Here is a 26,434-nt window from a genome sequence, read left to right as displayed (position 1 = left end):
TGGATAATTGGTAAACGTGTCTTTAATCAGAGTCCTAACCGTTGTGAATTAGTGGTTTTCAATCTTCCTGCACCCAGGGGTCCCCTTGACTTTTGTGTTGAAGATGCTGCTGGAATTTGCTCTAGAATGTATGCTCAGTTCATACAGAGTGCTCCCCATGCCACTGAGGCTTCATTGATGCCTCTTTGGTACTGAGAGAGCACCCTAAGCATACTCTGCATGATTCAGGGGAAGATGACCAGTGAGGGGTGTCTTTCAGGGAAGCTTGCCCACCATGACTGATCTTCTTATTGGGCAATCTGGCTATCCCTATAAGGATCCACAGGATTCCCTGCAACACTGCAGACAGCAAGGATCCTCTCAAAATATCACTTGCATTATCCACTTGCATGTTTCCCCTCTTTATGCAAGCCATAGATTCTTTAAGCTACAGCTAGGGGGCTCTGCTTGTCCATCTTTCAGCTAACAAGGCCCTACTGGGCAAAAGGGATAGGAACAGGTCACCTGAAAAGTAACTTCTTTCTCTAGGTCTTAAAGAAAGTCCTAAAGTCTTAAATAACAACCCAATCTCATTAATTACATCATTTTAATAAATGACTTGGTATTTCTCTATATATTTAATTCATGTGTGTGTTTTTATTTAATGAAAGATTTAGGAGTTCCTTCGTTATTAAGGTTATTCTGTATTAGAATCTTTAATGGAATTTAGAAACTAGCACTGTAATTCTATGCATATTTCATCAGAAGTAAGTCCTAGGTGAATTTCCTCCCAAGAATACGCTGTAGGTATATATAGAATTGCAGTCTAAACCATATTTGAAAACAAATGTGTCAAGTGTAAGATAATCTGTTTTTAAAGAACATATTACCGTATTTTTCTGTCTCTAAGATGTCCCCATTTATAAGACGCCCCCTATTTTGGGGGACTTCAGGAAAATTGGGAAGATGTATCCGTGTATAAGACGCCCCCTAATTTTTGACATTATTTTTTAGGGGAAAACCCCTAGTCTTATACATGGAAAAATACGGTATTTAATTAATTGTGTATAAAGCTTGGAAGTTTAGAGAAATAATTATTTTTGCAAGTTATATAACTGCATAGGTCTAACTACAATCCACTGGTGGAACATTACAAATGTAAACATTTGCTAGATAGTGGGATCAGCACATCACATAGAACAATGTCTGAATCATGCTACCATGCCTGCAAACAAACACACAACTTGTCATCTGTCTCCAGGCTTGCTAAAAAAAAGGCCTCTCAAACCTCTTTCCAAAGGCATATCAGTTTATTACACTATTTATATCCTGTCATTTTTGAACCAGTGAGTCTGCAAGACAGGTAACAGACTTGAATAGAACAAGAACAAAATATCCATTAAAACAATAATTTAAAATATACAAAAAAAACCCCACAGAAAACCAGCCAGCAACTAATTAGGCAGCAGTAAACAAACATCAAAATCCCAGATGAAGAAAACAAAACAAAGCAGCAGAGTATCCAGAGAAAACAGGATGTTTAAAACAATACAGTCTAAACCGCTTGATGCTAAAAAGCTAACAGAAGAGAACAAGCTTCACAAGGAAGAGATCTCCAAATCATCTGTTGTACTGCAACAACCCTGTGTCTTTCTCTAGTTGACCAATGGTAGATGGATCTAGAGTAAGGCCTCTGTGGAAGAACTTAAAAATGTTAGTGGGTGTGCATGGGAGAAGGTGGTCCTTTCAGTATCCTGGAGCCAGGTCATTTAGGATTATGACGGGGTGGTCCTTCAGATGTTGTTGGACTCCAACTTCCACCAGCTCCATTCAACAAGGCAATGGTCAGGGATAATAGGAGTTGCAGTCTAATAAAAGCTGGAAAGTCAGGGGTTCCCCGTCCCTAATTTAGAACTTTAAAAGTCAACACCAGCACTTTGAGTTAGGCTTGAAATCTATCTGGGAGCTAATTAAGCTTTTTCAAGACTGGCCGTCTGTGTTCCCTGTGGCCTGCCCACCTCACCATCTAGTGACTGTATACATCATCTTTAATGGCATGGCTAGGTCACTTTTGCCTAGGAAAGGGTGCTACAATTGTGGTATCAGCCTAACCTGGTAAAAAGCATCCTTGCCGCCACTACCACATGGGCATCCAGGAGGAACGCTGGATCCAAAATACCCCCAAAATGCACACCTGAGTATACACGGAGATTGCAACACCATCTAAAGTGAATTCCATACCTACTCCAGAATCAACAATGTACTCCATACTTTTGTCTTGTCTGGATTAAATGTCAGTTTGTTCACTCTATCCAGTCCATCACTAATCCAACAAATGTATTACAACCTACACTGCTTCCTCCCTGGGGTCAGCTGGCAAAGAGGAATAGAGCTGGGTGTCATCTACCTGCTAATGATTAGCAGCAGTCACCCAAATGTTTGCATGATGTCACATGGCTTCATGTTGATGTGAAATAGTATGGGAGACAAGATAGGCCCTTTTGGTGTTTTGCAAGTCAACAGCTATAGGGTAGATTATCAGCCTCCTAGCATCACCACCCAGCCTAAAGCAAGGACTTTAAACACAGAAAATGAGTCTTCACCATCCCAGCAAGGAGACCCAAAGTGATACTATGATCAATGGTGTCAAAATCTGTCAAGAGAGCCATAAGATGCATCAGCCCATGGGAGCATCCAGCCAGTTTATCTTCCAGCAAAGTTCAATGACTACAGCAACCAAGGCATTTCTGTCCCAAACCCAGCTTGAGATGGATCTCGGTAATGAGATTATCATAAACTCCAGACACCAAAGTTGAGGCAATAGCTAATGTCAGGGACTGGTTGAACACAGAGGAATGGTGGGAGGAACCAGCTGGAGAACCCCCAAGGGGAGAAGGATTAGAGCCAGGGGATTGATGGTGGGATAACGATAAGTGGTCAGAGAGAAGTCCAGAATCAGAAGCTGAAGCAGGAGATGAGGGAGACCAAGAGAGGAGTCCGGCTGGTGAAGAGGCATGGTGTCTCCCCTTCCTGCTGCGAGGCATGAAGCAGAAGCAAAGACATAGGTGCAGTCTCTGATTGCTTGGGGAAAGCCCTGGGAAGGAGGAAACTTTGACAGCTGTGGGAAGACGGGGATCTTCAGTCGCTACAACTGCTTCATAGGGGCAAGCCCTACCAAAGAAGAGTTGCTATGCTCATTAGACCTGACACTCCTGTGCAGATCCTGATTCTTCTAATCAAGAGTTAACTCCGCTTACTTTGTGTGATTTACTGCTGGCTCGCCTCTGACAGCTGTTGAGCATCTTATTGGTGAAAGAAGGAGAAAGCTGTCTTCTAACCTACTTCCTCATAGCTGCATTAATATGAAGTGCCTAAAACTTTTAATTGGAATTCTTTTGGGAGGAAGCAAGTGAAATGAGAGATGCTGTCAGCAAATGCAGTTGCATGGGCTGTGATATTTAGAGCAAGCAAAGCAAACAGGCATCAGTCTCTGGTGATTTTGATATCTTGGCTCTCTGTCACTAATGAAAGGAAAGCTTTCAACGGTGTCATTTTACATAGGCCTTGGACTGCCTGATATGATATTACATCAGTAGTTTAGCCTCGGCTTTAATTTGTGCTTAGGCTGAGCCCCAGAACATAAGGGAGTAAGACAACAATAATGCATTTATTAGCAAAGTCAGGCAGTGAGCGGTCACAGGATAGTAGCCCACAGGGCCACTGAGTTACAAGAGAAAGGTAACAAGAGAGAGGTAACGGGTTTGTAGAAGTAACAAAAAAAATGTAAGCACCTAAGGAAGGCAGCCCCTGCCCAACAACAACAAAGGTCCAGTGAAAACTGAGCATGTACCATGGAGTGTAGAGTCCCAATTGGAAAAGAAAAATGAAATGGGCCTGGGTATGGAGAATGGAATGTCCAGCTTAGAGATACTGGCTGACTGCAGCCCTGAACAGGAACACTCTTTTTAGGAAGTGGGATACACTGAAACATTTTACTTCAGATCCCACTTGTCTCCTGCTAAAGGACAGTCTTCAAGGCATTGCCAGCATCTGTCAAAGGGCAGGCCCTTCTCCAAGCAACTTGGCAACTTCAAGGCAGTCTTTTGCCCTCAATCTCGCTTCACTCACCTCTCTGCCCTCTCCTCAATATGTTCCTGCAGTTTCTGGCTTCTCTTGCTAAAAGGAAAGTATTATCTGTGCCTTTTTGTTTATTTCACTGAGACCGAGTCTATGCAAAGAGTCCCAACAAGGTCTGGCAAATATGTATCATGTTCTCTGGATGTGGTCCAGCCACTGTAATAATTTAGCCTACCTGTCAATTTAACCTTACATTGACTTTCACGGTGTCCAGCAGGAAAAGACTTAATAAGAAAAGAATCTACACATGGAGATGCTTGCAAAGCAAACCCTAACTGTGGATGAATATACTAATTATTGTGCATTGCCATTTTTTGTTTGTTTGTTTATGTTTATATTCCTGGGATTTTTACCCTGCTTCCCCGCTAAATCTCCTATGACAATCTGTTTTATAAGCTTGTTACCTGGAAGTACAGATCCCCAGAAAGAAAGAAAATCCAAATTATTCCATCTTAATTGTAGCTCCTTTATGAAAAAACTAAATGAGACTTACATAGTTGGACATAGAACAAGCTTCACTTTTCTATTTTAGGGAAAATAGCAAGGGTTCAAATGAAAATTATTGCACATTTTCTGTTTCCATTTCAGTCTCTCCCCTTCCTCTTCCATCATTCCACTCTCAAGGGTTGGCAGCCATTAATAAATTCATTTTTCAGGGTAAAAGGTATTGCTTGGCATTAAAAGTCTTATACAACAGATTTAGCGGAGGGGGACTGTTGAATGTTGCTTTATGCTACAAGGCATTTCAGATCTGCCAAATGCCTCTTACACTATTGAAGTTAGATATGGTAGAACTGACAGGGTCTCATTTATCCTATATGTTCCCCACTGCCCCTGTTACATTATCATCATTCTGTTCTGGATTCAACTTTAAGGAACATTCTCTCAAAATGGGAAATGAAAGGCTACTTTAGGAAGCATGATTTATTTATTTTTAAAAGAAATTATAGACCTATTATTCAGAAGCAGCTTCCTCTGCCCATTGGTGACCTGTACATAGGACGGTTGCTTCTCCTTCAGCTAAATAATCTTTGGTTAGATTCACACATCTACACCCAGGACACCAGGCCTCTTTACAAAGTCATAGGCTTACAGAACTATATAAAGAACTGGTATCTATTCTATGGGATAATTTGGACTAAAGTCTGCACAGGAAGGTGACAGTGGGAGTATTCTGGAACCTAAACAGTGGGATAAAATATGGACGGAGAAATCAGTGTAATCTATCTCAGCCCATATGAGGGAGACCACATTATATCAGCAAGGATATCTGACTCCAGATTGTTTAACAATAGAAACAACAACATCCTCTAAATTAGACTACTAAAATGAAGAAAGCTTGGGGGTAACCAGGAATAGATTTGTGTGTGTTGAAGAACTATGCTGTATACTTGATGGAGCCTCCAATGGTCTTGTAGTGGTTCTAGGGGTTGCTCGTGAGTAAGCCGGTGCAAACACCTGGCTGGGTTGCCTGAGTGAACCTTTCCTGTCCGGACAGCCACTCTCCCATTGCTGTCTCAATCGCTGGCAGAATCCGTCAGTGGGCGTTTCTTGAACTTCTTCCAGCAAAGAAGCTCTTTGACGCCTAGTCTCCTCCTACTCTCTCTGCGTGAAAGCCTTCTGTGCAAGGAGGGCGTAGGTAGCGGAGGACCTCTACTCTCCCCGCTGGTCCCCGGCAAGGAGTCCTGGGACCGCCTCGCCGCTTCCCCCATCTGCCCCCCTTCTCCACTGGTGCTACGCTGATTCTCTTCCCCAGAAGATGGGCTGCCTCTCCCAATCTCGGGACGCTCTCTGGAATCCCTCTGGATTTTGCTCTCTCCCTCCGGCACTGATGGTAGTTCCCTGACAGGTCTTGAGTATCAGAAAGAATTCTGTGCAGATCCCAATTCTTTTGCAAAGTCACAGTTTATTAATATGCTGCATTTTTTTGCTCAAAGCAATTTACAAAAATTAAACATACAATGGTAGCACTACAGCTGTAACCATAATGCATAATAAGAATCACAATGTTGCTACAGTGTAACAGTGGCAATTCAACAATTAACAATTCATTTAAAATATATCAAAATTAAGTAATCATACAGATTACAGTATCTCAAAGTAGTTCAAAAGGTGATAGTGTTGGTACCTTGCAACCCCGCCAGTCTTTATACCTAGACTCAAAAGGTCAGAAGAGTTCTTCTGTCAGCAGCTCCATTATGAAGAGGACTCTCAGGTCAGGAGTGAGGAGTATCAGAGGTGGAAGAAACTACCTTGATATCCAGCATAATAGCCCCTACATCTCTCTCTCCCGCATCCACTTCTATATGCACAGAGTGCTTCTCCCTTCCTCCTACTCCTATTTTACTCTGTCCATATTCAAGATATTCCTTCCCCAGTTCTAAAGCAAATGATTTGTGAAATCATTTCCAAATTCTATCAATATTAGCAAGCAGAATGCTAGTTAAGCACATTGACCATTAAGTGAATCTATGTAAGTATGTCCAGTTTACATAATTGATCCCACTTTAAAAATTGGAGTTTTCCTTCCGGCCCTACTCCACCCTTCTACTAGTGTTTATGATTACACTTGATAATTGCTTAACAGTGATATGGTCCTCTTAGGAATCAAAGCAAAAAATGAAACTAGGCAATCTTCTGAGCATAGTGGTGTTTTGAAGGCATCTCTTTGACAGCTATCACTGCAAAGACTTTTCTTTTTCTTTTAACAAACAACTGACCTGCCAATGTGCTGAGTTTTAAGCTCTCTGGTATATTATTCTGAACCATGCTCATATGATTTTTTTTGCATTTTAAAATAATTTTATATGTTTATATATTTGTTGAATTTGTGACCTTGCCTTTTTATGTTGTAAATTGCCTTGAGCAATTTTAATGGAGGCAAGTTAACAACATTTTTAAAAAAATAAATGAATACCAAAATGGTACTGGTATAAATTATTTCATTTCATTTTAATGTCTTAAGAATTGTCCAAAATGTCGCTCATGGATTCAGCGGCCTTTCCCAGTGTTTGTTCCATAGCTGTGTATTGGCAAATTGTCAGTAGCCAGATATGTGGTATAGACTTTTATTTCCCTCTGCTTATTTTAAACCTGTTCTATATAGTACAAAAAGGAACAATATAAGTTTGTAGGGAGTATATTTAAGGAATGACGGCACTGTATTAAAGGAAGTCTGCATACCTTGAGTGCACTTTGTGGCATGAATCCAAAGTGAAAAAGGCTGTAAAAAAATATAATCGTCTTCTATAAATATACTATTGCACCTGTATTGTATCAAAAAATGGGCATGCTGATCCTATAGTCCTTCTACATCAGCAGCTGCTATGTCAGGGCTAATGATGGTGTAAGTAGTCATTATGCTATATGCACACTCAGCAGCATAGTCAGAAGGAAACTGGAATGCAGTCATAAACGTTTCCTGGAGAAGGCAGATCTGGCCACATGCCTGGTTGTATACACACACACCTCTGAAAAGACGCAAAACTGCAGTTAATGCAAAATGCTGCAGCCAGAGTGCTGCCAACAGCTATTGTTCATAAAATGAGGCTTCATTATTGTTTGATCTGCACTGGCTCTTTGTAGTTTCAGAGCACAAATGTTGGTCATTCAATACCTTTAAAGTCCTAAATGGTTTGGGACCAGGATATTTAAAGGACTATCTTTTTTCTCATGAATTTGCCTGCATGTGGAAGGAATCAACACAGGTCCTGCTCTGGTTACCACTACCCACAGAGGTGTGGTGGGTAAAGACATTAACAGGGCCTTTTCAGTTGCTGCTCAAATACTCTGGAACTCCCTCACCTATGAGAACTATCTGGCTCCCTCTTTGTTGGCATTTGCACAATCAAGTCCACCATACTATGCTTTGGAATAGCTTTGTTTTTCTTTCTTACTTTGATATTTTGTGCAGCTGGAGGTTTTTATTGCTGCTGAGGTTTTATGGCTTGTTACTATTTCTGTTAATGTTATTAAAAATGGGGGGGGCAGAAAAGTGGTGGGTCAATATCAGCAAACAGAGAGACAGCTACAGAAACAAGTGCCAGAATAACAATGCTTACAGGCACTTATAACTTGTAAATTTCATGGTTAATTGGTGAAGACAACAAGGACGCCAGGCAAGGCATGGTGGCCAAATGACCCAATGATACCATCTATCCCAGTATGCACACCAATGCACTACCAGGTAATCAGAAAGAAGACACAGCATCTTCTGCAGAACAAGCCACCATAGGGCAAGAATAAACACACAGTGCTCTAATCTCCAGGACTCTCTACATGCAGAAATATAGTCCCTTGTCAGCACTGAATCAGACAGCCTTCAAACTGCTACACTTTTACCAGAAAAAGCAACTAGATGCAAACAGGGAAGGGCTGTTCCAGTTGCATGCATAGTTGGTAGTGTTTGGTCCAAGTCTGGTTTGAAGATAAAGAACCATAAGGGAACATAACAGGGGCATTGAAGTTGTCCATCAATAGTTAGCGCATAAACAGCAGACTGAGCAAGAACAAAGGTCGCCTGGTCATTGTCTTCCCCACTATGGTGAGATGTACTGTGTGTCTGCTTTAAAATGGCAGTAATTATAGCTAAATTTGCATCCACACACAAATTAGCCTATGCAAATTTTAGGTATATCTGTGTCCTCTTTCTTGCAATAAGTGGCCACCTTAATGCACAGAGAATCCTAGGGGGCAGCGGAAGGAATCAATTCCTGCTGTCAGAATAATGGTCCCACATTGGCAATTATCAGAACACTGCCAACATCACCACCATATATTGTGTTTTTGTGAGGGGGCAAAGCACTTATATGTGAGAGAGGGCCACATGCACAAGGAAGAGCAGAAATAGGAAGCACCAGGAGTTGCCTACTAGATCAGAGAGAAATAGCAGTATATGGAAAACAGGAGGTGGGGATTTTAGTCATGCCAGGAGGAGATGGTGGAGTGACCACTGCCAGGTAAAGTGTACCTCCTGGGTGTCCTGCTGCCAGCAACAAAGATTTTGGGTGTAAGGAGGGGTGAGCAGTACAACTGACACTCAACCAGCCACACTATAGACAGATTCCCAAGTCACACAGCTACAGGAGCAGATAGAAGGTAGATTCGTCACTGGTCTTTCTAGTCTCCAGCTCATGGTATGCCCCTTTCTTTCTCTTCATCCCATTCATGGCACCCAGGGAGAGCACCCATATAGACTAGAACAAAAGAGGGGCAGTGTGGGTCTGTAGACCAGTGGAAACAGTGCAGACATGTGCTCCCATCTTAATCCTTGATCATGTTCTCACAGAGAAATGGGAAAAGCCATCCAGATACACTGAAGGGACTGCTGTAATATAGGGGGGAAAGGAGGATGGTACAAGGGTCAATTCAGGTACATATTTGCACTCTAGCAATGTCTTTCTTTTTCAGTCACACCTCCCCATGATCTCTTTGTTGATTTCCAGTGCTCTGGCTATTTATCCCAGCTAACCTTACTGCTAATTCCCACATCACTTACATGCAGACCTCTGCACAGCTTAGCACACCAGCAATAGTAATCAAGGTGGGTGCATTGCTCTGGCCATTATGCAGATCACAGCTTCTGATGGAGGACCATGGCAGAGAACCCACTGTTAAAAGTTATAATTTAAATATACATAAAATGCTTTGCTTGGATGCATTGTGTTTTAAATGCTGTAATGGGAAGTTTACCTTAGGCAAAAAGGTTCCACTTTGGTAGAAGCGTCAGAGAAGGTTGGTCTTTTTACATTAGCGTGAGATAAGCTACCTGATGATTCATCTCCGAAAACAAGAGCTGCAGAGCTCTCACAGCAGGAAGCTGAAACTTGAGAAGCTTGTGTGTGTGTGTGTTTGTTGGAGATGGCTAATAGCAGCAGCAGCAATGGTTGTGCATAAGTTCTGCAGTGATGAACAAGCTTCATATCTCCCTCTGGGACCAGAGAGAGGAAAGTTTACTGAACTACATAAAGAACTGAACCTCATTGCTTGTTTGCAATGTGTTACTTTTTTATTTTGTATCATTTACCTTATAGTCACTAGTATTTAAGACTGTTCTGCAGTAAAGCTTTGGAGAGCATTCTTGTGGTAGAGAGATTTGTTTCTATATAAGGTTCAGATCAGTGATTCTGTTGAACCCATTGCTCCCAACCCCAGTGTGTGCCCCATTAAAGGACAGCCGAGGTAAGTAACAAGTGAGAGTATCCTTTCTGCTCACCATCACAAAGAGCAGAGGCACAGCTGAAACCAGGTTTATTGAACAAGATCAGTGGTAGAATGCAAGCAATGCACAGAAGTCTTCTCAGTGGGGTGGATGAGAAGCAGTACATACAATAGGCCAATTCTGCTAATTTATTGATATGGTTTACAAAGATTCCATATTACGTACAGCTGGTGAGTCATAATTCAGATGTGTTTTACCGAGGATACACACGCACATGTTATCAAAAGCAACAGTCAACAAAGCAGAAATAAGGATGAGGTGATCCCAGTTCCAGCACTGGTTTCTCAGTGAGTGTTCAGGTTTACGCTGTTCTCACTACAATTACTAGAGCTGCCTGTAAAGAGGGATTGATTCTTAAAACTACTACTACAGAAATTGTAGCTCTCTGAGGGGGGCCCTTAACAAACTACAGTTCCCAAGATCCTTTGCAGAAAGCCACAACTGTTAACTGTTATTTGAAGTGCTTCAAATGTATAGTGTGGATGTGGCCGAAGTCTTGGACATGGAGGATAAGGCTATCAGTGGCTATATTCTGCTTCCACTGTCAGAGGCAATACACCTCTGAATACCAATTACTGGGCACTGGAGGTTGGGAGAGTGGTATTGCAATCAGTTACTGCTTGTGGGCTTCCCTTGGGCATATGGTTGACCACTGTGAGAACAGTATGCTGGATTAGATGAGCTTTTAGCCTGATCCAGATGGATCTTATGATTCCCTTCCACTGTATCTCAGCTCTGTTCACTTTTTGCCCTTTCTGCTGGATCTGCTCCTCTGATGTATGACTTTGAGCAGTGGTATCCTCCTGCCAATACAGCAGTATTACTATACAAGTGTATATGCTTCCTGCTCAAGTTATTGTGTTCCTCTGGTGTTGAGGTGTTCATGTTAAGAATGATCCTATATAACTTGAGGACTGGATTGTTCTACAAAGTTGATTGAAACATGAGGTGGAAAATACATAGAAATATACAAAAACATCCTGAGACTTGAGGCAACAGACAAAATTCATGTTATACACATCAACCAATATACTAAGGATAACACAAATTTCTTGATCTTTGCAGGAAACTGTTTAGATTTAATGTTCTGCTCATCTGTGAGTGTAAAAAAAGGTAAAGGTAAAGGTACCCCTGCCCGTATGGGCCAGTCGTGTCCGACTCTAGGGTTGTGCGCCCATCTCACTTAAGAGGCCGGGGGCCAGCGCTGTCCGGAGACACTTCCGGGTCATGTGGCCAGCGTGACGAAGCATGGAAACGCCGTTTACCTTCCCGCTATAAAGCGGTACCTATTTATCTACTTGCACTTTAGGGGTGCTTTCGAACTGCTAGGTGGGCAGGAGCTGGGACCGCAGACAGGAGCTCACCCCGCCGCGGGGATTCGAACCGCCGACCATGCGATCGGCAAGCCCTAGGCGCTGGAGATTTACCCACAGTGCCACCCGCGTCCCGATCTGTGAGTGTAGATTATATTAATTATATATGTAATGAAGCTTCTAATTCTTAGCCTGTGTCCTGACTTGGTTTTAGTCCAAATAAAAATAAAAAACACTGTTGGCTTGTCAGGTCTGTTTGGATATTAGCTGTTTATTTTGCCATTAATATGGAGCTGAGTATCAGTTTTCAAGCCTTCTTAGCATATGCTTTATATTGTTATGTTATTTAACATTTCTGTTGATGTTTTTGCAAATGGTAATTCCTCATACACAGCTGCCATACCTCAGAGGAGTTATTGCTGATTTATAGTAGTGATAGGAATGGCTATTTATACCGTGTCTATGAAACCTATTATATTATATTTTCAAAAAATAAGATAGCCGGATCACATCATCCAGATTGTACTTGAAGACATCTGCAAGGTCAATTTGTGGCTATATTTAATTAGCATTTCAGAAGAAATGATCACACTTATCTGCTTGGAAAACTACTTAAAATAGCTCAAGTTATGCAGCATGTAACACCCTTGTATTGATATTACAAGGAATTAAGTTCTATTTACATAAGATATTTAAAATTGAAGTGCAAGTCCCACTCTAGATTGTGGGTTTAACCACAGATGTTCCAAAGTCATTTAGTTTAATGGCAAAATAATTACTAGATGCCGCCTATGGTCACAATCCAGAGAAATGAAGGAATCCTATATACCCTTACCTGGGATTACATTTCATTGAACTCAGTGGGTCTTACATCAGAGTAGACATGCATGAGATGACTGTTAAGGTCCCATTGCACCCTATGGCAGTGTAATATAATAGGCTGAGTGCTGGATTTGGAACGGGGAGTACAGCAATCTCTGATTAGCCATGAATCTCAGAAGCAGCTTTGATCAGATTACAAACCCTCACCTGACGTAAACTATGCCATGGGCTTTGTTGTGAGAATGATGAAATGGGATATCTCTATGATAGAAGAATGGGATGCAGTATGATCTTTAAATTGTTGTGCATACTTCCGGCTTCCCACAACACAGTGCCCTTCAGATGATGTTGTACTCTAGCTCCCAGCAGCCGTAGCGAGTACAGCCCATGGTCAAGGGTGATGGAAGCTGTAATCTAAAATATCTGAAGGACCCAGGTTTGGGGGGGGGGGCTCATCAGTTCTAAGGGCTTTGGAAGTATAATTAACTACTAAAACAATTTGGCATTTGTATTAGCTCATCAGCTATTTTGAGCCACCAGCGTATGTAGTGTGTAACATCTCCTTGGTTTGGTTCTTTCACTTATGGGAATGCTTAGCTATCCATAGGTTTCAATGTCCCAAAGTCATTTAGTTTAATAGGATTTTCTATATGGATCCTCATATAAACAGTGCCGTGGTTCATGATATTTTTTCCTAGGGCAGATTCGTCATGAGCTGACCAGTCATTTAGCATGTGGCAAAGCAGACCAGCAATCATTTCAGTTCACTTTCAGAGCCCTACATAACACCTAATTACATTCCCTGCAGTGTGTGAATAGCATTGCATGCATTCTTCCTCTGAACATGATGCGTTTCCCACACTTAACATATTAACAACTTGTAAGAATGCTGGGTATGATCCATAAACCTGCTGTGCCGCTAAGGGTAAACATAAGAAAGTGGCTTACAGTTTCAACTGGGTGTCTTTTTCAGCCTAACTTGGAGATGCCAGGGATCAAACGTTCTACAATCAAAGCATGTGTTCTAACACTGAACACTGCCCTTCCCCCTGTGCTGTGTCCTAAGCTACATTGAAACCCCCAGGCCTTCCAGCCCGAGAAACCCCACAGAAATCTGGGGTCTTGATACCACATGAATTTACTACATGTGCAACAATCTCTAAGGCTATTATGAACAGTCATAACAGCTGCTACTCAAAAGTTGCCCTGTTCCCAGCTGAGACCTGTTGCAATAGCAAAGACCTGTCACAAGCTGCATCATAAACTGTGTATGGGCCATCTAGTACCCTCACAGCATATATGGGGTGGGGTGGGGTGGCATTCAACTATCTGTACCGCTGCTGGAAGAGGTTGCACCAGTACAGCCCAGAAATATTGTGATCCTATCCTTAGGCTGTAGGACAAAGTAAGGTTACTTTTTAAAGTTAAGCTCCACTGAAGTCACTGTTAAGACTTCAGTTGACAACACGTGGCTAATGACATGGTCATCTTGTTCCATTCAAAAGTCTATTAAGAAATAATTTGTGGCCTGCATTTGTAAGTTTTTAAAAATAATGTCAAAGGTTCTCTCCTTTGCTATTTAGTCATAATTTACCTCTCCCACTGATCAGTTTAGGCTGCAGTCCCAGACACAGTTTCCTAGGATTAAGCCCCATTGGATTGACTTAACTGATGAGTAAACCTATACAGTGGTACCTCAGGTTACATACGCTTCAGGTTACAGACTCCACTAACCCAGAAATAGTACCTCAGGTTAAGAACTTTGCTTCAGGATGAGAACAGAAATTGCACGGCAGCTGCACGACAGCAGCGGGAGGCCCCATTAGCTAAAGTGGTGCTTCAGGTTAAGAACGGACCTCTGGAAGGAATTAAGTATGTAACCATAGGTACCACTGTACAGTTAGGATTGTGCTGTTACCTTTATGCATAGGAATAGACACTATTCACCATGATATGAACTCCGTTCTTTAAGTAAATGAGAGACAGTTTTTGTTTGTGAAACTTTTGACTCTTCCTTCCTGCTTCTTTGCAAATGCTACAACATCTGTAAATATTAAGCTGACTTGGGTTTTGCTATAAGTGCAAAGGGGACAAAATCTGGAATTTTAGCCTAATTTGCATTTTTGTTAGACTTTTTGGGGATCTCTATATAAGTAGCAATTGTGTGAAAACAACGAACAGCTCTCTGCTTGAACCATCTGTCATGAAGTTGTGACATATGTTAGCTTTGTCTATTCAGCAGCCAAGTGAAAATTGATACACTGAACTAGTATTTGGCTCAAATTATTGCATATCTGAATATATATCATAACTGCATGCTTGCGCATACATCTCTAAGCCTCATGAAATTTGCAAGAGATCTGTCATTCATGGAAAATTCAGCATATTTTATGTGTAGTTCTGCATATAAGCCAAATGCACACAATAGCTTGCAGTACTGTTCTCTGGGCTCCTTGTACTCTTCAGGCCAGGCTGGCTATTGTGCAGCCTTTGATAGGTTGTGGACCACAACTTCTATCAGCCCCACCAACATGACCAATAGTCTAGGATGATGGGAGCTGTAGTGCAGCAACATCTGGAGTACACCATGTTAGCTGACTTTGTCTTGATTTGACAGTCAAATCTTATGCATGTTCACTCAAAAAGAAGTTTCACTGTATTCAGTGGGGCTCAGTTCCTAGGAATGGTGATTAGCAAGGGTGCCAACTTGAATAAAATATTGGGGGGGGGTAGGAAAGCCCTGCCCCACATAATCAATCACAAGACATGGAGCATGCACACCATTTGAATAGCTGTGCCTATCAACTGGGGTGGGGAAACCATACAGCGAATGTCTAGTAAGAGGTCCCATTGAATTCAGTTGGCCTACTCTCAGATAAGCGGATACAGAATTTCTGCCTTAGTAGGTAATAACAAAGCTCTTCTGAATAGTCACTTTTCCTCTAAAAGGGGTATGTGTGTTCTCTAACATTGCCCAGGGCCGGATTTAGATGAAGAGAGGCCCTAGGCTACTCCACTTGTGAGGCCCCTCCCCACCCCCCACCCTTACAACTAGAAGAAAATGGAAGAGTGTTATAAACAAAATTGAGTGAAGCCAAGGATGGTGACGGGTATTTAAAATTCTGCAATTCACAATTTCTCCTCTAAAGGACATAAGATATTATTGTTAAATACCATGGTGATTTAAAAAAATGCATAAAATTAACACTGAAAAAACTTTTGCAATAACTGAACTTTGGGCAGGCCGGGTCTTCCTATTATATACCTGCTGGGATTGACAAGGCACCTGACCCTCACCTGAATCTCATAGCTCTCCTGACGAGTGCTTTGGTCTGCAGCCACAGTGTGGAAATAAAGGATGAGATTGCCCACCAGATACCAGACACTCTACTATTCAAATTAGGCTCCAGTGTTTTTGTTACAATCCCCTTCTCAATTAAGTAATCAATTTTAATCTAGAATTTAAATTCTAAAAACTTTCTTATTGTTAATTCGAGCAAGTAAACTACTGCTCTCACTTCATTACAAACAGTATTTCTACATGTAACACACTTGCAATTAAAACCAACTAGAAGGATTACTGTTAATAGCAACAGTTTTCCTATAATTTGATATTATTGCTGGATAGTTTTGATGAACTGCAAAAGCATTTTTAGTTTGCTTTCTGTTGCCACCCTGGAACTTTTCTTTATTAGTGCCACTTTGTTTTGTATGATTCCTTGCAAATGAAGGAAAACAACTTTTCTGCTTGTATATGTTGATAATATAATTTTGGTTACTGAGGACAAACAAGATTATACAAAAACAAGATTGGGTGCAGGCCTGGCCAGGAGATAGGCGTCCTGACTGTGACAAACGTGACCTGTGTGCTTGCTTGCTTGCTTAACAGCTGTTGGGAACTTCAAGATCCCTGCTCTCCCTTCTTATGGTCTTTGTACTGGACCTGGAGACTCCAATAGAGAGCATTCCAGGTCAAGAAGGAGGGCAAGTGGGCACCCTATCAAATGACAGGACAGAAGCTACACGGAGCAGGGTCTTTTCACTGGTGGCCCCATTATATGCCTCGCTCTTCCCAGACCTGCTCTCTTTTGGCCTGTATTTTGGAGCTTTGTAATTTAGGAAAACTTTGGAAGAACTGGTTGACAAGTCTTATCAGTCGCTGACGTATGAGCAGATTTTATTTGCTGCTATTCTGGGCTTCTGGTGCACTAGGGTTTACACCAGCATAATAGAGTTGGCCAGGATGCCAGAGCTTTCTCCATTATCTGTACAGCAGGGGTTGTTTAATAAACAGTGCAAAGGCTGAGCTGAAGCATTCCCTGGTGGTTACCTGCTATCAGCAATAGGGGTTGCTGTTTGGTAGTACCCAATCGGTTAGCTGTTAGATTTTAGAGCTCCCTATTGGTGGCTCTTAGGTAATTCACAAAATACAGAGTCCTTTCATAAAACACAGTGTTCATTCATAAAGCTGTAACATAAATCTCCATTACTACATATTGGGTGTTTATTTCAACGGTTGAACGTACAGGTTTTTGGCCATGCTGTAGTGTAGTGCTTATGCGACTATGAATAAAAGCTGACTGGGCTCATTGTCTCAGGGGTTTTTTTTTTGGGGGGGGGGAGAGGTGACAAAACTGATTTCCAATAAGTGTCCTCTCTTTATTTCCATAACAAGTCCTTCAGTCTGTACTCTGAATAGTGACACCAGGGACCTAGAAAGTGCAGGTCTTGTCAGTCCAACCCCTGCACAGTCTCATCAGGGCTGACCTTAAGGCAATTGGTGCAATTGGGCCAAATTGGGCCCCATGGGCCGCTCCTATGGGGGCCCCTGCACCTGGGCAATCTAGATGGATTTTATTTATATCTATAAGATTTTGCAGACTTTGGCTGTGAACTGGGGCCCTACAAAAATAATAATGAAGTTGCTCCTCAATGCTTCAAATTGGGCCCCACTGGCTAGCCCTGAGTCTCATAGTTGCTGGGCCTGAGTTGCCCTGCCCTTGCATGATGTTTTGGGTTTACAATTTTGGGAGAGGGGAGTGCAGCAGTGGCGAGAGGGCAGGCTGGTGAGGCCCCCTAGACTTAGAGGCCCGTGTTGCCCTGCCTTTGCATGAAGTCTTGGATTTGCAATTTTGGGAGAGGGAAGACTGCCTGCTGGGGAGCGAGTGGGTGGGCTGGCGAGGCTCCCTAGATTTAGAGGCCCTAGGCTTCACCCTACGTAAAAAGGTAAAGGGACCCCTGACCATTAGGTCCAGTCGTGATTGACTCTGGGGTTGCGGTGCTCATCTCGCTTTACTGGCCGAGGAAACCGGCGTACAGTTTCTGGGTCATGTGGCGAGCATGACTAAGCCACTTCTGGCAAACCAGAGCAGCACACGGAAACGCCGTATATCTTCCCACCGGAGCAGTACCTATTTATCTACTTGCACTTTGACGTGCTTTCAAACTACTAGGTTGGCAGGAGCAGGGACTGAGCAACGGGAGCTCACCCCATCGCGGGGATTTGAACAGCCGACCTTCTGATCAGCAAGTCCTAGGTTCTGTGGTTTAACCCACAGTGCCACCTGCGTCAGCCTACTTAGCCTATGCATAAATCCAGCACTGATCATGCCTTTATAAATGACATTTGCTTGCTTTCTATAATCGCTTGCACTGGGTGCTATAACTAGATTTTAAAAACCCCTAGTGGTTTTAATATGATAAAATCTTCGATAATAAAAAACGTGTTAGTGCTTTGCTGTTTAACGGGTAGCTTTAACTGTGTGACATTAACCAAACATTTGGTATCAACAGCCGCAGTAAATTGAAGCTAGTGGGAGTTTTATCCTTGAAAGGAGGGAAAGGTAATGTTGCAAAACCTTCACTAGAGCATTTCTTTTTGGCGAATCCCCTGCGTGATTTCCTCATAGCCCAGGGCTGAGAGGAATTGCCACTTCTTTGAAGTCTTCCTATCAGTAACAATGATCGAGGCTTCTGAGGCGCGCAGGAGACGCCCCTCCCTTATGCGGCGTTGATCCAGACCGCTGCTCCTTCCCCGGCGCGAACCGGGAAGGCGGCGTCCCCCCCAAGCACGAGGACCCTTGAAAGGCGAGGCGGCCTAAAAGTTTCTATCCGAGGCAAATTGGGGAAGGGAAGCGAAGTGGCAGGAGCTACTGCTGGGCAGTACTTTGAAAACTGCAGGCCGCCCGGCAAAACTTAAGTCACCTTTCCAAAATGGACACCCACCACCTTGGTTTGTTACGAAAGATTCCTTCAGGTTTTGCTTGCGGAAGAGTTCCCGCTCATTCCGAGACGACATTGCTAAAGAGCTACCTAGTTGGGTGGTTTTTTTAAAAAAATAAAAAATCCCGCCCACTTCCACGTGCGAAGAAAAGCGTGCATTTTGGCGCTTTCCTTTGGCCATAAAGAGCACCAAATGCGTCGTTGAACCCAGATTTGAGAGCTTGCTGTGAGGGCGAGAGAGGGGGTGGAAAACTTTGGGGAAGGCAGGTTGGGTGAAGTTGCCCGCCGCGTTCGCGTTCGAAAGACTGCGACCCTATGGACATATATACGTCTCCAGAGAAGCAAGTCCCATTGAGCTCATTGGGCTTCCACGCAGGTGAGCGACGCCAGGACTGCAGCGCTGCTTTAAGCTGGGCGAACGGCGACACCCGGGCGCGCGGCTGCACCTGCTGGAAGAGCCTCCTCCGCCGTCCCCTTCCGCGGGATCAATAGCTCCGTCTGCTCGCTGCGTGCGCCTCATTCTCCAACAGAGGGGGCAACGTGAGCTCAGAAGAAAACCCCGGCAGCGATACAAAAGGCGTCTCGGAGGGTTTACCAGGCGCAGTCTCTCCCGCTCTTCTGTGTCTCCCCCTTCCACGCCGCCGCTCAATGAGGTGATGGGCAAAGCTAACTAGAAACATTTCTAAAAGCGCCTGCGGACTCGAGGTGGTGTAAACTCCGTCAGGAAAGAGACGGGAAGGGGTGGTGGTGGTGGTGGAGGAGGAGGAGGCGCAATCGGGCCAGCCCGGAGCCGCACAGACACCATGATGAGTTGGAGTCGCCTGTAAAGGAGAAGGAAAAGCGGATTTGGCGGGGTGATCGTGTGTGGCCGCGGGACTGGGGACAAGCGGCTGGATATTGCTTCCTTTCTACCCGTTCTCTTGTGGTTCTTTTGTGTGTGTGCCTCTTTCTTGGAGTCGCTCCCCGGGGGCGAAAAAGTGCCTCCCCTCCCTAAGAGGCAGGCGAAAGCTGCTCTTGTGTGTCGCACTCGCGCGCTCCCCCGGCGTGAGTCCCCCTTTCTCCCCCTCCCTCCCTCCCTCTTGCTCTTTCCCCTCATTGAGAAAAACACACTTCTGTTTTCCAAGATGCTGGGATGTAAGATCTGAGAGGAGAGCCTTCGTCTTTTTCTTTTCCCTTTCCTCTTTTTCTTCTTGCAGAGCAGCCGCTCTTGCTGGTACTGGTGCTGTTGGACGGAGAGGACAGAGGCGGGCGGGGTGGGGGATTTTTCTCGGGAATTCCGTGGATATGAACTTGGGGGCTTTGGAACCGCGCTGGTTTGGAATATCGACGTGCTGATCGCCTCTTGGAGTGGCAGAAACCGAGCGCGCTTGGGGAGGACGACCGGCAAAAGAGCAAGATGTCTCTGGCCACCTTATACTTCGTTTTGCCCTTAATGGGTAAGTGTCTGGTGTTTTCAGGCTCGGGCGGGTAGCGGGGCGGTGGGGGCTCTGTAAAGTCCAAGGCTTTGCTTTAGTAGGGATCCGAGATGTGTGTGGACCGCCGTCTGCCAGCCTGCTCTTTAAAGAGGGATCCCTGAACTTTTCTGTAGTTTTTAAATCACGGCTTTGGCAAACATCCTTTGACAGGGACAGAGTGCTCATCAGAAGATCAGAGGAGATCTCAACTATCTGTTAGCAAGTTGGAAGGGAAACTTTCAAACCATCTCAACCTTGGCAACTTGCTGAGAATGGAAGTGGGGACGTTTATGCATAAGATGGATGGTTGCTTCTTCTGTTGGGGAAAATGGTTTATGCCACAAATCTGCTCTGTTTTGACAATAGGCGTGATGTACAAATGTGTGTGTGCATGCCTGTGTTTCCATAAGCAAGAAAAGAAATACGGTAAGGAGAGGAACTGGGCTGGCTACGATCTGCTTTGACTGCTTCAGTGAAAAGTCCTGGATGGAGAGCAATACCAGAACAAAACCCTTGTCAATTTGTACCTTTCCTGTAGAAAGTATAGTAATCACAGCCTTTTAAAGAGATCTCTCTCGCCTAGCTGTTCACTACTGTCATTAAAATCACAGCAAACCCTTTGTGAAAACTGAGAGCAGGCACTTAACCCACTGTTGCTGCTCTCAGCAGCGCATGAAGGAGAAGAGCATTGAATTGAGAGAGGGAGTAGATCTTTTACTCCACAAGTGAACCCCTGTGGTTTGTCTTGTAAATTGAAGTAATCTGGGAATTCCTGGTCTGGCTGTAGTTAATCCAATAAAATTAAATGAACACTTTTCTGGGAATAACTAAGGTCCAGGATCCAGGTGTAGCAAAAATTCAGTTACGTTCCCAAACTCTTTTGATGCTGGAGAAACTGGCTGTGTAATAGGGAGAGAGAACCTCTCTGTATGTTCTATTGGGGCATTCGTTTTGTAGGGATGCAGTTTTAAGCACTTGATTTGTAGGGTGAAGGGTAGGGAAGGAAGCTGGATTTTCTGTTGGGAAGCTCTGTTTCCCTCCTCTACTATGCTTGATGGGGGAGGAAAGAGAGCTCGAGTAAAGCATTCACTCCCTTGCTTTCCCCAGGACAGTTATTTATGTCCTTTTAGAGTCCCTCCTAAGTTGGCATCTCTGTCTACCCATAGCCTCAAATGTGTTTTCTTCTCCTCCTTCTCTTTGAATGTAGAAGTCCTCTTGTCCGCAGAAGTGAGCGGGCTGCTTGGAGGGGAACGCCTGGATTGTGTGAAAGCCAGCGACCAGTGCCTCAGGGAGCAGAGCTGCAGCACGAAATACAGGACACTGAGGCAGTGCGTGGCAGGCAAAGAGAGCAACTTCAGTCGGGCGACAGGCCTGGAGGCAAAGGATGAGTGCAAGAGCGCCATGGAAGCTCTGAAGCAGAAATCTCTCTACAATTGCCGCTGCAAGAGAGGCATGAAGAAGGAGAAAAATTGCCTACGTATTTACTGGAGCATGTACCAAAGCTTACAGGGTACGTTACAAAACACTGAACCATTCCACACTCCCCCACCTTTCTGATTAGCATGGGGTTCCCCGCCTCTGCCCCTCTGATCTACCATGAGCTGACCTTGTAATTCTTGTTGTGTTCTAAGGACCTTTTCCAGCCACCCAGGCAGAGCAGCTGTTGCTGCTGCAGTCGCCTGTTGTTGGGAAATGCAGGATAAAAGATTTCCTCCAGGGGGACTCAGCTGACCTTTGTAAACTGAAGTCAAAAGATTAGGGCATTAGGTACTTTACTTCTCTACCCCAAAGGTTCCTCAGCACTTGTTAATGAGATCAAACTTCACAGGGTTGAGGGGTCACTCCTCACCCACTGTGTCAAACTGTAATTAATTGTTTCCTAACTGACCCGAAAAGTTACACAGGGTCTTCATTTTAAAAGCGGCCTCCTTTCCGCTTGTGTACTTACGTAAGCATATGGCTTGTAGGATTGTAGATACTTTAGGGGAAAGGGTCCAGATGAAGAGAACCTACTAATTGTTCACTGTTTAGAGTATTGAACTTGACAAAATGTTCATTGATTCCTGATGCAGCAAGACAATACAGTATTGGAATCTGACTCTGTTGATTTGGGAATTTAAGACCCAGTTCTGTTGTCCTTGATATGTTTTATAATATCTCTTCTAAAGCTTCCACACCTGTGGCACCTAATTGAAATCAATATTTTAGTCAATGACAACACTGAATAATTTAATGACTTTGGATTTATTGGTTTTAGCTTTCACACTAAATTATACCTATTACTGGCTAGTCTCTACTGTATATTACATCCTCTCACTTTTAAGAGAGAGTGGCTGCTTTTACTGGGCACATCTGTACTGAAGTAAGTCCCAGTGAGTTCAATGGGGCTTACTCCCAGGTAATTATGTGTAAGATTGTAGCATTTGATTCAGTTTCATTGGTTCCCCTTGTCCCAAGTAAGGGAAGATAATATCTAAATGCAAAGTAAGTCACAACTCTGGATATATGGGGAATTAACTTAATAGTCTTATAACCACACCACACCACACCACAAAACTTCCCTCCCCTTGTATCTCTTGAAATCAGGATTATTTCAGGTAACCACCTGTTCCATAATCATTCCATGTCATGGTGGAGGAGGAAGAGGAGTTATTGGCAAAATACTTCTCTCCTGAAGCTTCTGTAATGTAGAAGGAACCAGATTTTAACACTAGTTTCTTAAGAATAAGTGATATAGGATGGGAATGAAAAAAGACATTCCCTCATTATTATAGACTATATGCTGCAGCATGATGCTGTTTAGCATTTGTCTTCACTACAGCCACAGGAGGGAGGCGATAGTTCTGTGGAAGCTATCTTTCTATGGTAGAATCACTAACCCTACAGCAAAGGGTACAAGAAGATGGGGCAGGCCTAGGTTTTGGAGAAAGGGCCTGGGGATGAAGTGGTGACCCAGTTGGAGCAAATAAGTAGTGGCTGGTTAGATTTGTATGTTGAGCTTTATAGGCTGGAACTTCTGGTTGTATTGAGGTTTCAGAAGGTAATAAACATGGGAGAAAAACAAAGCATTTTTTTTTCATTGTCCTTAGGGAATGACTTGCTTGAAGAGTCGCCTTATGAACCAGTTAACAGCAGATTATCAGACATATTCAGGCTAGCACCAATTGTATCAGGTAAATGGATTTATGTTTCTTTTTCTGAACTGTGGGCTACTAGCTAACTTTCAGAATTGCTTGTGAGGTTGTTTAATAATGTATTTCCTTCCATTTCAAAATGAGCACAACTGGTTCTGTAGTAAATGTAAGTTATAGTCTGGGTACCTATGGAAAAACCATATGGGCCTACTGTACCCCGAATTCTACTTTCATGCATGGTACAGTCCTACACAGGTTTCATTGGATGTTCAGCTCGATTGTGTATAATGGGGGTTGATTGCTAGTAAGTGTGTTTAGGATTATAGCCCAAGATTGCAATCCTAAATGCATTTAGTTGTGTGTGAGCCCCACTGAAGGCATTGGGATTTATGTTCAAGTAGAAATGTATAGGATTGCAAATATATTGATGTGAGCTCAATCACTGTTTGTCCATTATAAATGCCTGACTCTTTAATAGACAGACTGGGAGAGATTGCATATGCCTATATCATCTCTGGATGACTGCAGCATCAAGTGATCACATCAGTTTGTGAAACAGTCATCCCAGACCAAATACCACATACAGAGCATTCAGATCAGCTGACATCAACTCAAATACAGTCCATACATTAATTTGTGAATCACCAAGTACTAAGACATCCAGTGATGAACACGTATTGTGTATGAATAAGATATGTGTCACTGGTATTTATTGGAAATTATGTTTTACTTTCTGTTCAGCATACGTAGCTATTGTTAGACTGCTGCATGCAGTGTATAAATGATCAATACTTCTTGTAACATTGCATTTTTTACTTCTTATATTGTGTTATTGGGGAAAAGAAGTGGGGGGGGGAGGCTAAGTACACCTGCAGGTGGCAATCTAATTCTCTGCCTCCAGAATTTACAGTGCAACACCTGGTGGTTAACGTGGCCTGTGTAGATTACCTTGTTTGACACTTAAGCACTTAAGGCAAATGAAATAATTCCCTATCACTTCTGGGAGAGGAAGAAATGAGTGTCTCCTTTATAATGATTTTTTAAAACTGCTTGCATAAATGATTCGTTTTCTCGTTGTTCTTTCAGCAGTTTTGCTTTCAAAAGTCTCTCCTTGTATGATAATCGTTAGCAAGTCTAGTACTTTCTCCTTTATGGAATGGGACTGGATGCTTTGTGCTTCCAAATTTAAATTACAATTCTTGTGGATAAGAAATATTTACTGACACCATATATTTTAGGCATTGCCACAATCTTGCAGTCTGTTACATTCAACTATAGAATTCACTTTATCCACAATATAGGACATTTCTGTTGAAAACTGGTAATACAGTACCTGAGATACCAGCCAATATAACATTTGCATGTTTGCACTTAAACTCACTGCTCAGTTCCTTGGTGAAGACAGGAACTGTGTTGGCTAGACTGTGAAATGGTGGGGAGGGAGGAGAGACCTAAAATATTAGAGTAGCAGAGTGCCAGGATAAATGGTGTAGAGAGGAAATGGTTTCTTGAAGGCTTTCCAAATAAGTAATATATGACAATTTCATCTGAATAGGCCAATGCAAACTTTGCAAAGTGAGCTCTTAATGTTTCTTTAAATCAATTTAAATACAAGATGGGTGACACCTGGCTTGAGAGCAGTACATGTGAAAAGGATCTAGGAGTCTTGGTTGACCACAAACTTGACATGAGCCAACAGTGTGACGCGGCAGCTAAAAAAGCCAATGCAATTCTGGGCTGCATCAATAGGAGTATAGCATCTAGATCAAGGGAAGTAATAGTGCCACTGTATTCTGCTCTGGTCAGACCACACCTGGAGTACTGTGTCCAGTTCTGGGCACCACAATTCAAGAAGGACACTGACAAACTGGAACGTGTCCAGAAGAGGGCAACCAAAATGGTCAAAGGCCTGGAAACGATGCCTTATGAGGAACGGCTAAGGGAGCTGGGCATGTTTAGCCTGGAGAAGAGGAGGTTAAGGGGTGATATGATAGCCATGTTCAAATATATAAAAGGATGTCACATAGAGGAGGGAGAAAGGTTGTTTTCTACTGCTCCAGAGAAGCGGACACGGAGCAATGGATCCAAACTACAAGAAAGAAGATTCCACCTAAACATTCGGAAGAACTTCCTGACAGTAAGAGCTGTTCGACAGTGGAATTTGCTGCCAAGGAGTGTGGTGGAGTCTCCTACTTTGGAGGTCTTTAAGCAGAGGCTTGACAACCATATGTCAGGAGTGCTCTGATGGTGTTTCCTGCTTGGCAGGGGGTTGGACTCGATGGCCCTTGTGGTCTCTTCCAACTCTATGATTCTATGATTCTATGATTCTATGATTCTAATTTAAGATCAATGTTTATCTGCCTTTTAAAATTAATTTGATCAGAACATAAGCTTCTTTTCTGCCTCAGTTCTGATTTCTTTTTCTTTTTTAGCAAAATGGGAAGGAGTGGGTTGGAGGTGTTTTCTTTAGGTGTTAGATTCCTGGAACTTGGTGCAACAGTGATTATAACTGATAAGTATGATCTACTTAGGCAAATTGGATCTGTTCAGTATTCCTCAGTCTGGTATTTCCACACATTCAGTAGAAGTTAGAGATGTGCAGGATTAGTTTTGGAAATAATCACGAAGAAGTTTCATTAGCTTAAGCTTTTCGATGAATGTGAACAACTATATGTATATGTGTGTGTCGTGTTTTGTTTGTTTGTGTGAGTGTGTGTGTGTGAGAGAGAGAGAGAGAGAGAGAGGTGTGTGTGTGTTTATTTTCTCAAAATTGAAGGCATAAATAATATTGCTTGAAGAATGTGGTTGATTTTTCCAGTAATAAATATGTATTTATCAGTTTGGAATAAAATTATTGTAAGTCTGTTTCCTTTCTTGTACACATATATAATTAGTTCATGCAGTGTATTTTCTACTTCACATAATTTAGTTATTGTTGAGAACTTCCAGTATCTGGTGCACCATATCTTTGCTCTAGCCATGATACTTCATATTAACTCTTGGCTTGCCAAAGGCACAGTTTTTGTTGAAGGTCAATAAAAGCGCCAAAGGAGCTAAATGAAGTTTAATATCTGTTATTTTTTCACTTTTTATAACAATAATTTTCCAGAATTTCTGTGCTAATTCACTTGACCGCAACATATGAAGATAAGT

At 42.9% G+C, this 26,434-nt stretch overlaps 1 protein-coding gene across 1 annotated transcript in view; it reads left to right on the top strand.

Moving 5' to 3' along the window:
* Positions 1-19,958: 19,958 nt before the first annotated feature.
* The window catches only part of GFRA1 (GDNF family receptor alpha 1), a 185,760-nt gene continuing 179,284 nt past the window's right edge, over positions 19,959-26,434 (top strand). The window contains exons 1-3 of the mRNA XM_082222693.1: positions 19,959-20,129; positions 21,355-21,657; positions 23,237-23,320. Of these exons, the coding sequence (XP_082078819.1) occupies positions 20,090-20,129; positions 21,355-21,657; positions 23,237-23,320 (427 nt within the window). The 5' untranslated portion in view covers positions 19,959-20,089. The remainder of the gene's footprint in view (positions 20,130-21,354; positions 21,658-23,236; positions 23,321-26,434) is intronic.

This window comes from Podarcis vaucheri, assembly GCF_965113315.1.
Source record: "Podarcis vaucheri genome assembly, chromosome: 5".
In the NCBI taxonomy this organism is placed as follows: Eukaryota; Metazoa; Chordata; class Lepidosauria; order Squamata; family Lacertidae; genus Podarcis; species Podarcis vaucheri.
The sequence above is the reverse complement of the archived record's forward strand: the minus strand, read 5'-3'. Positions and strand labels throughout refer to the sequence as shown.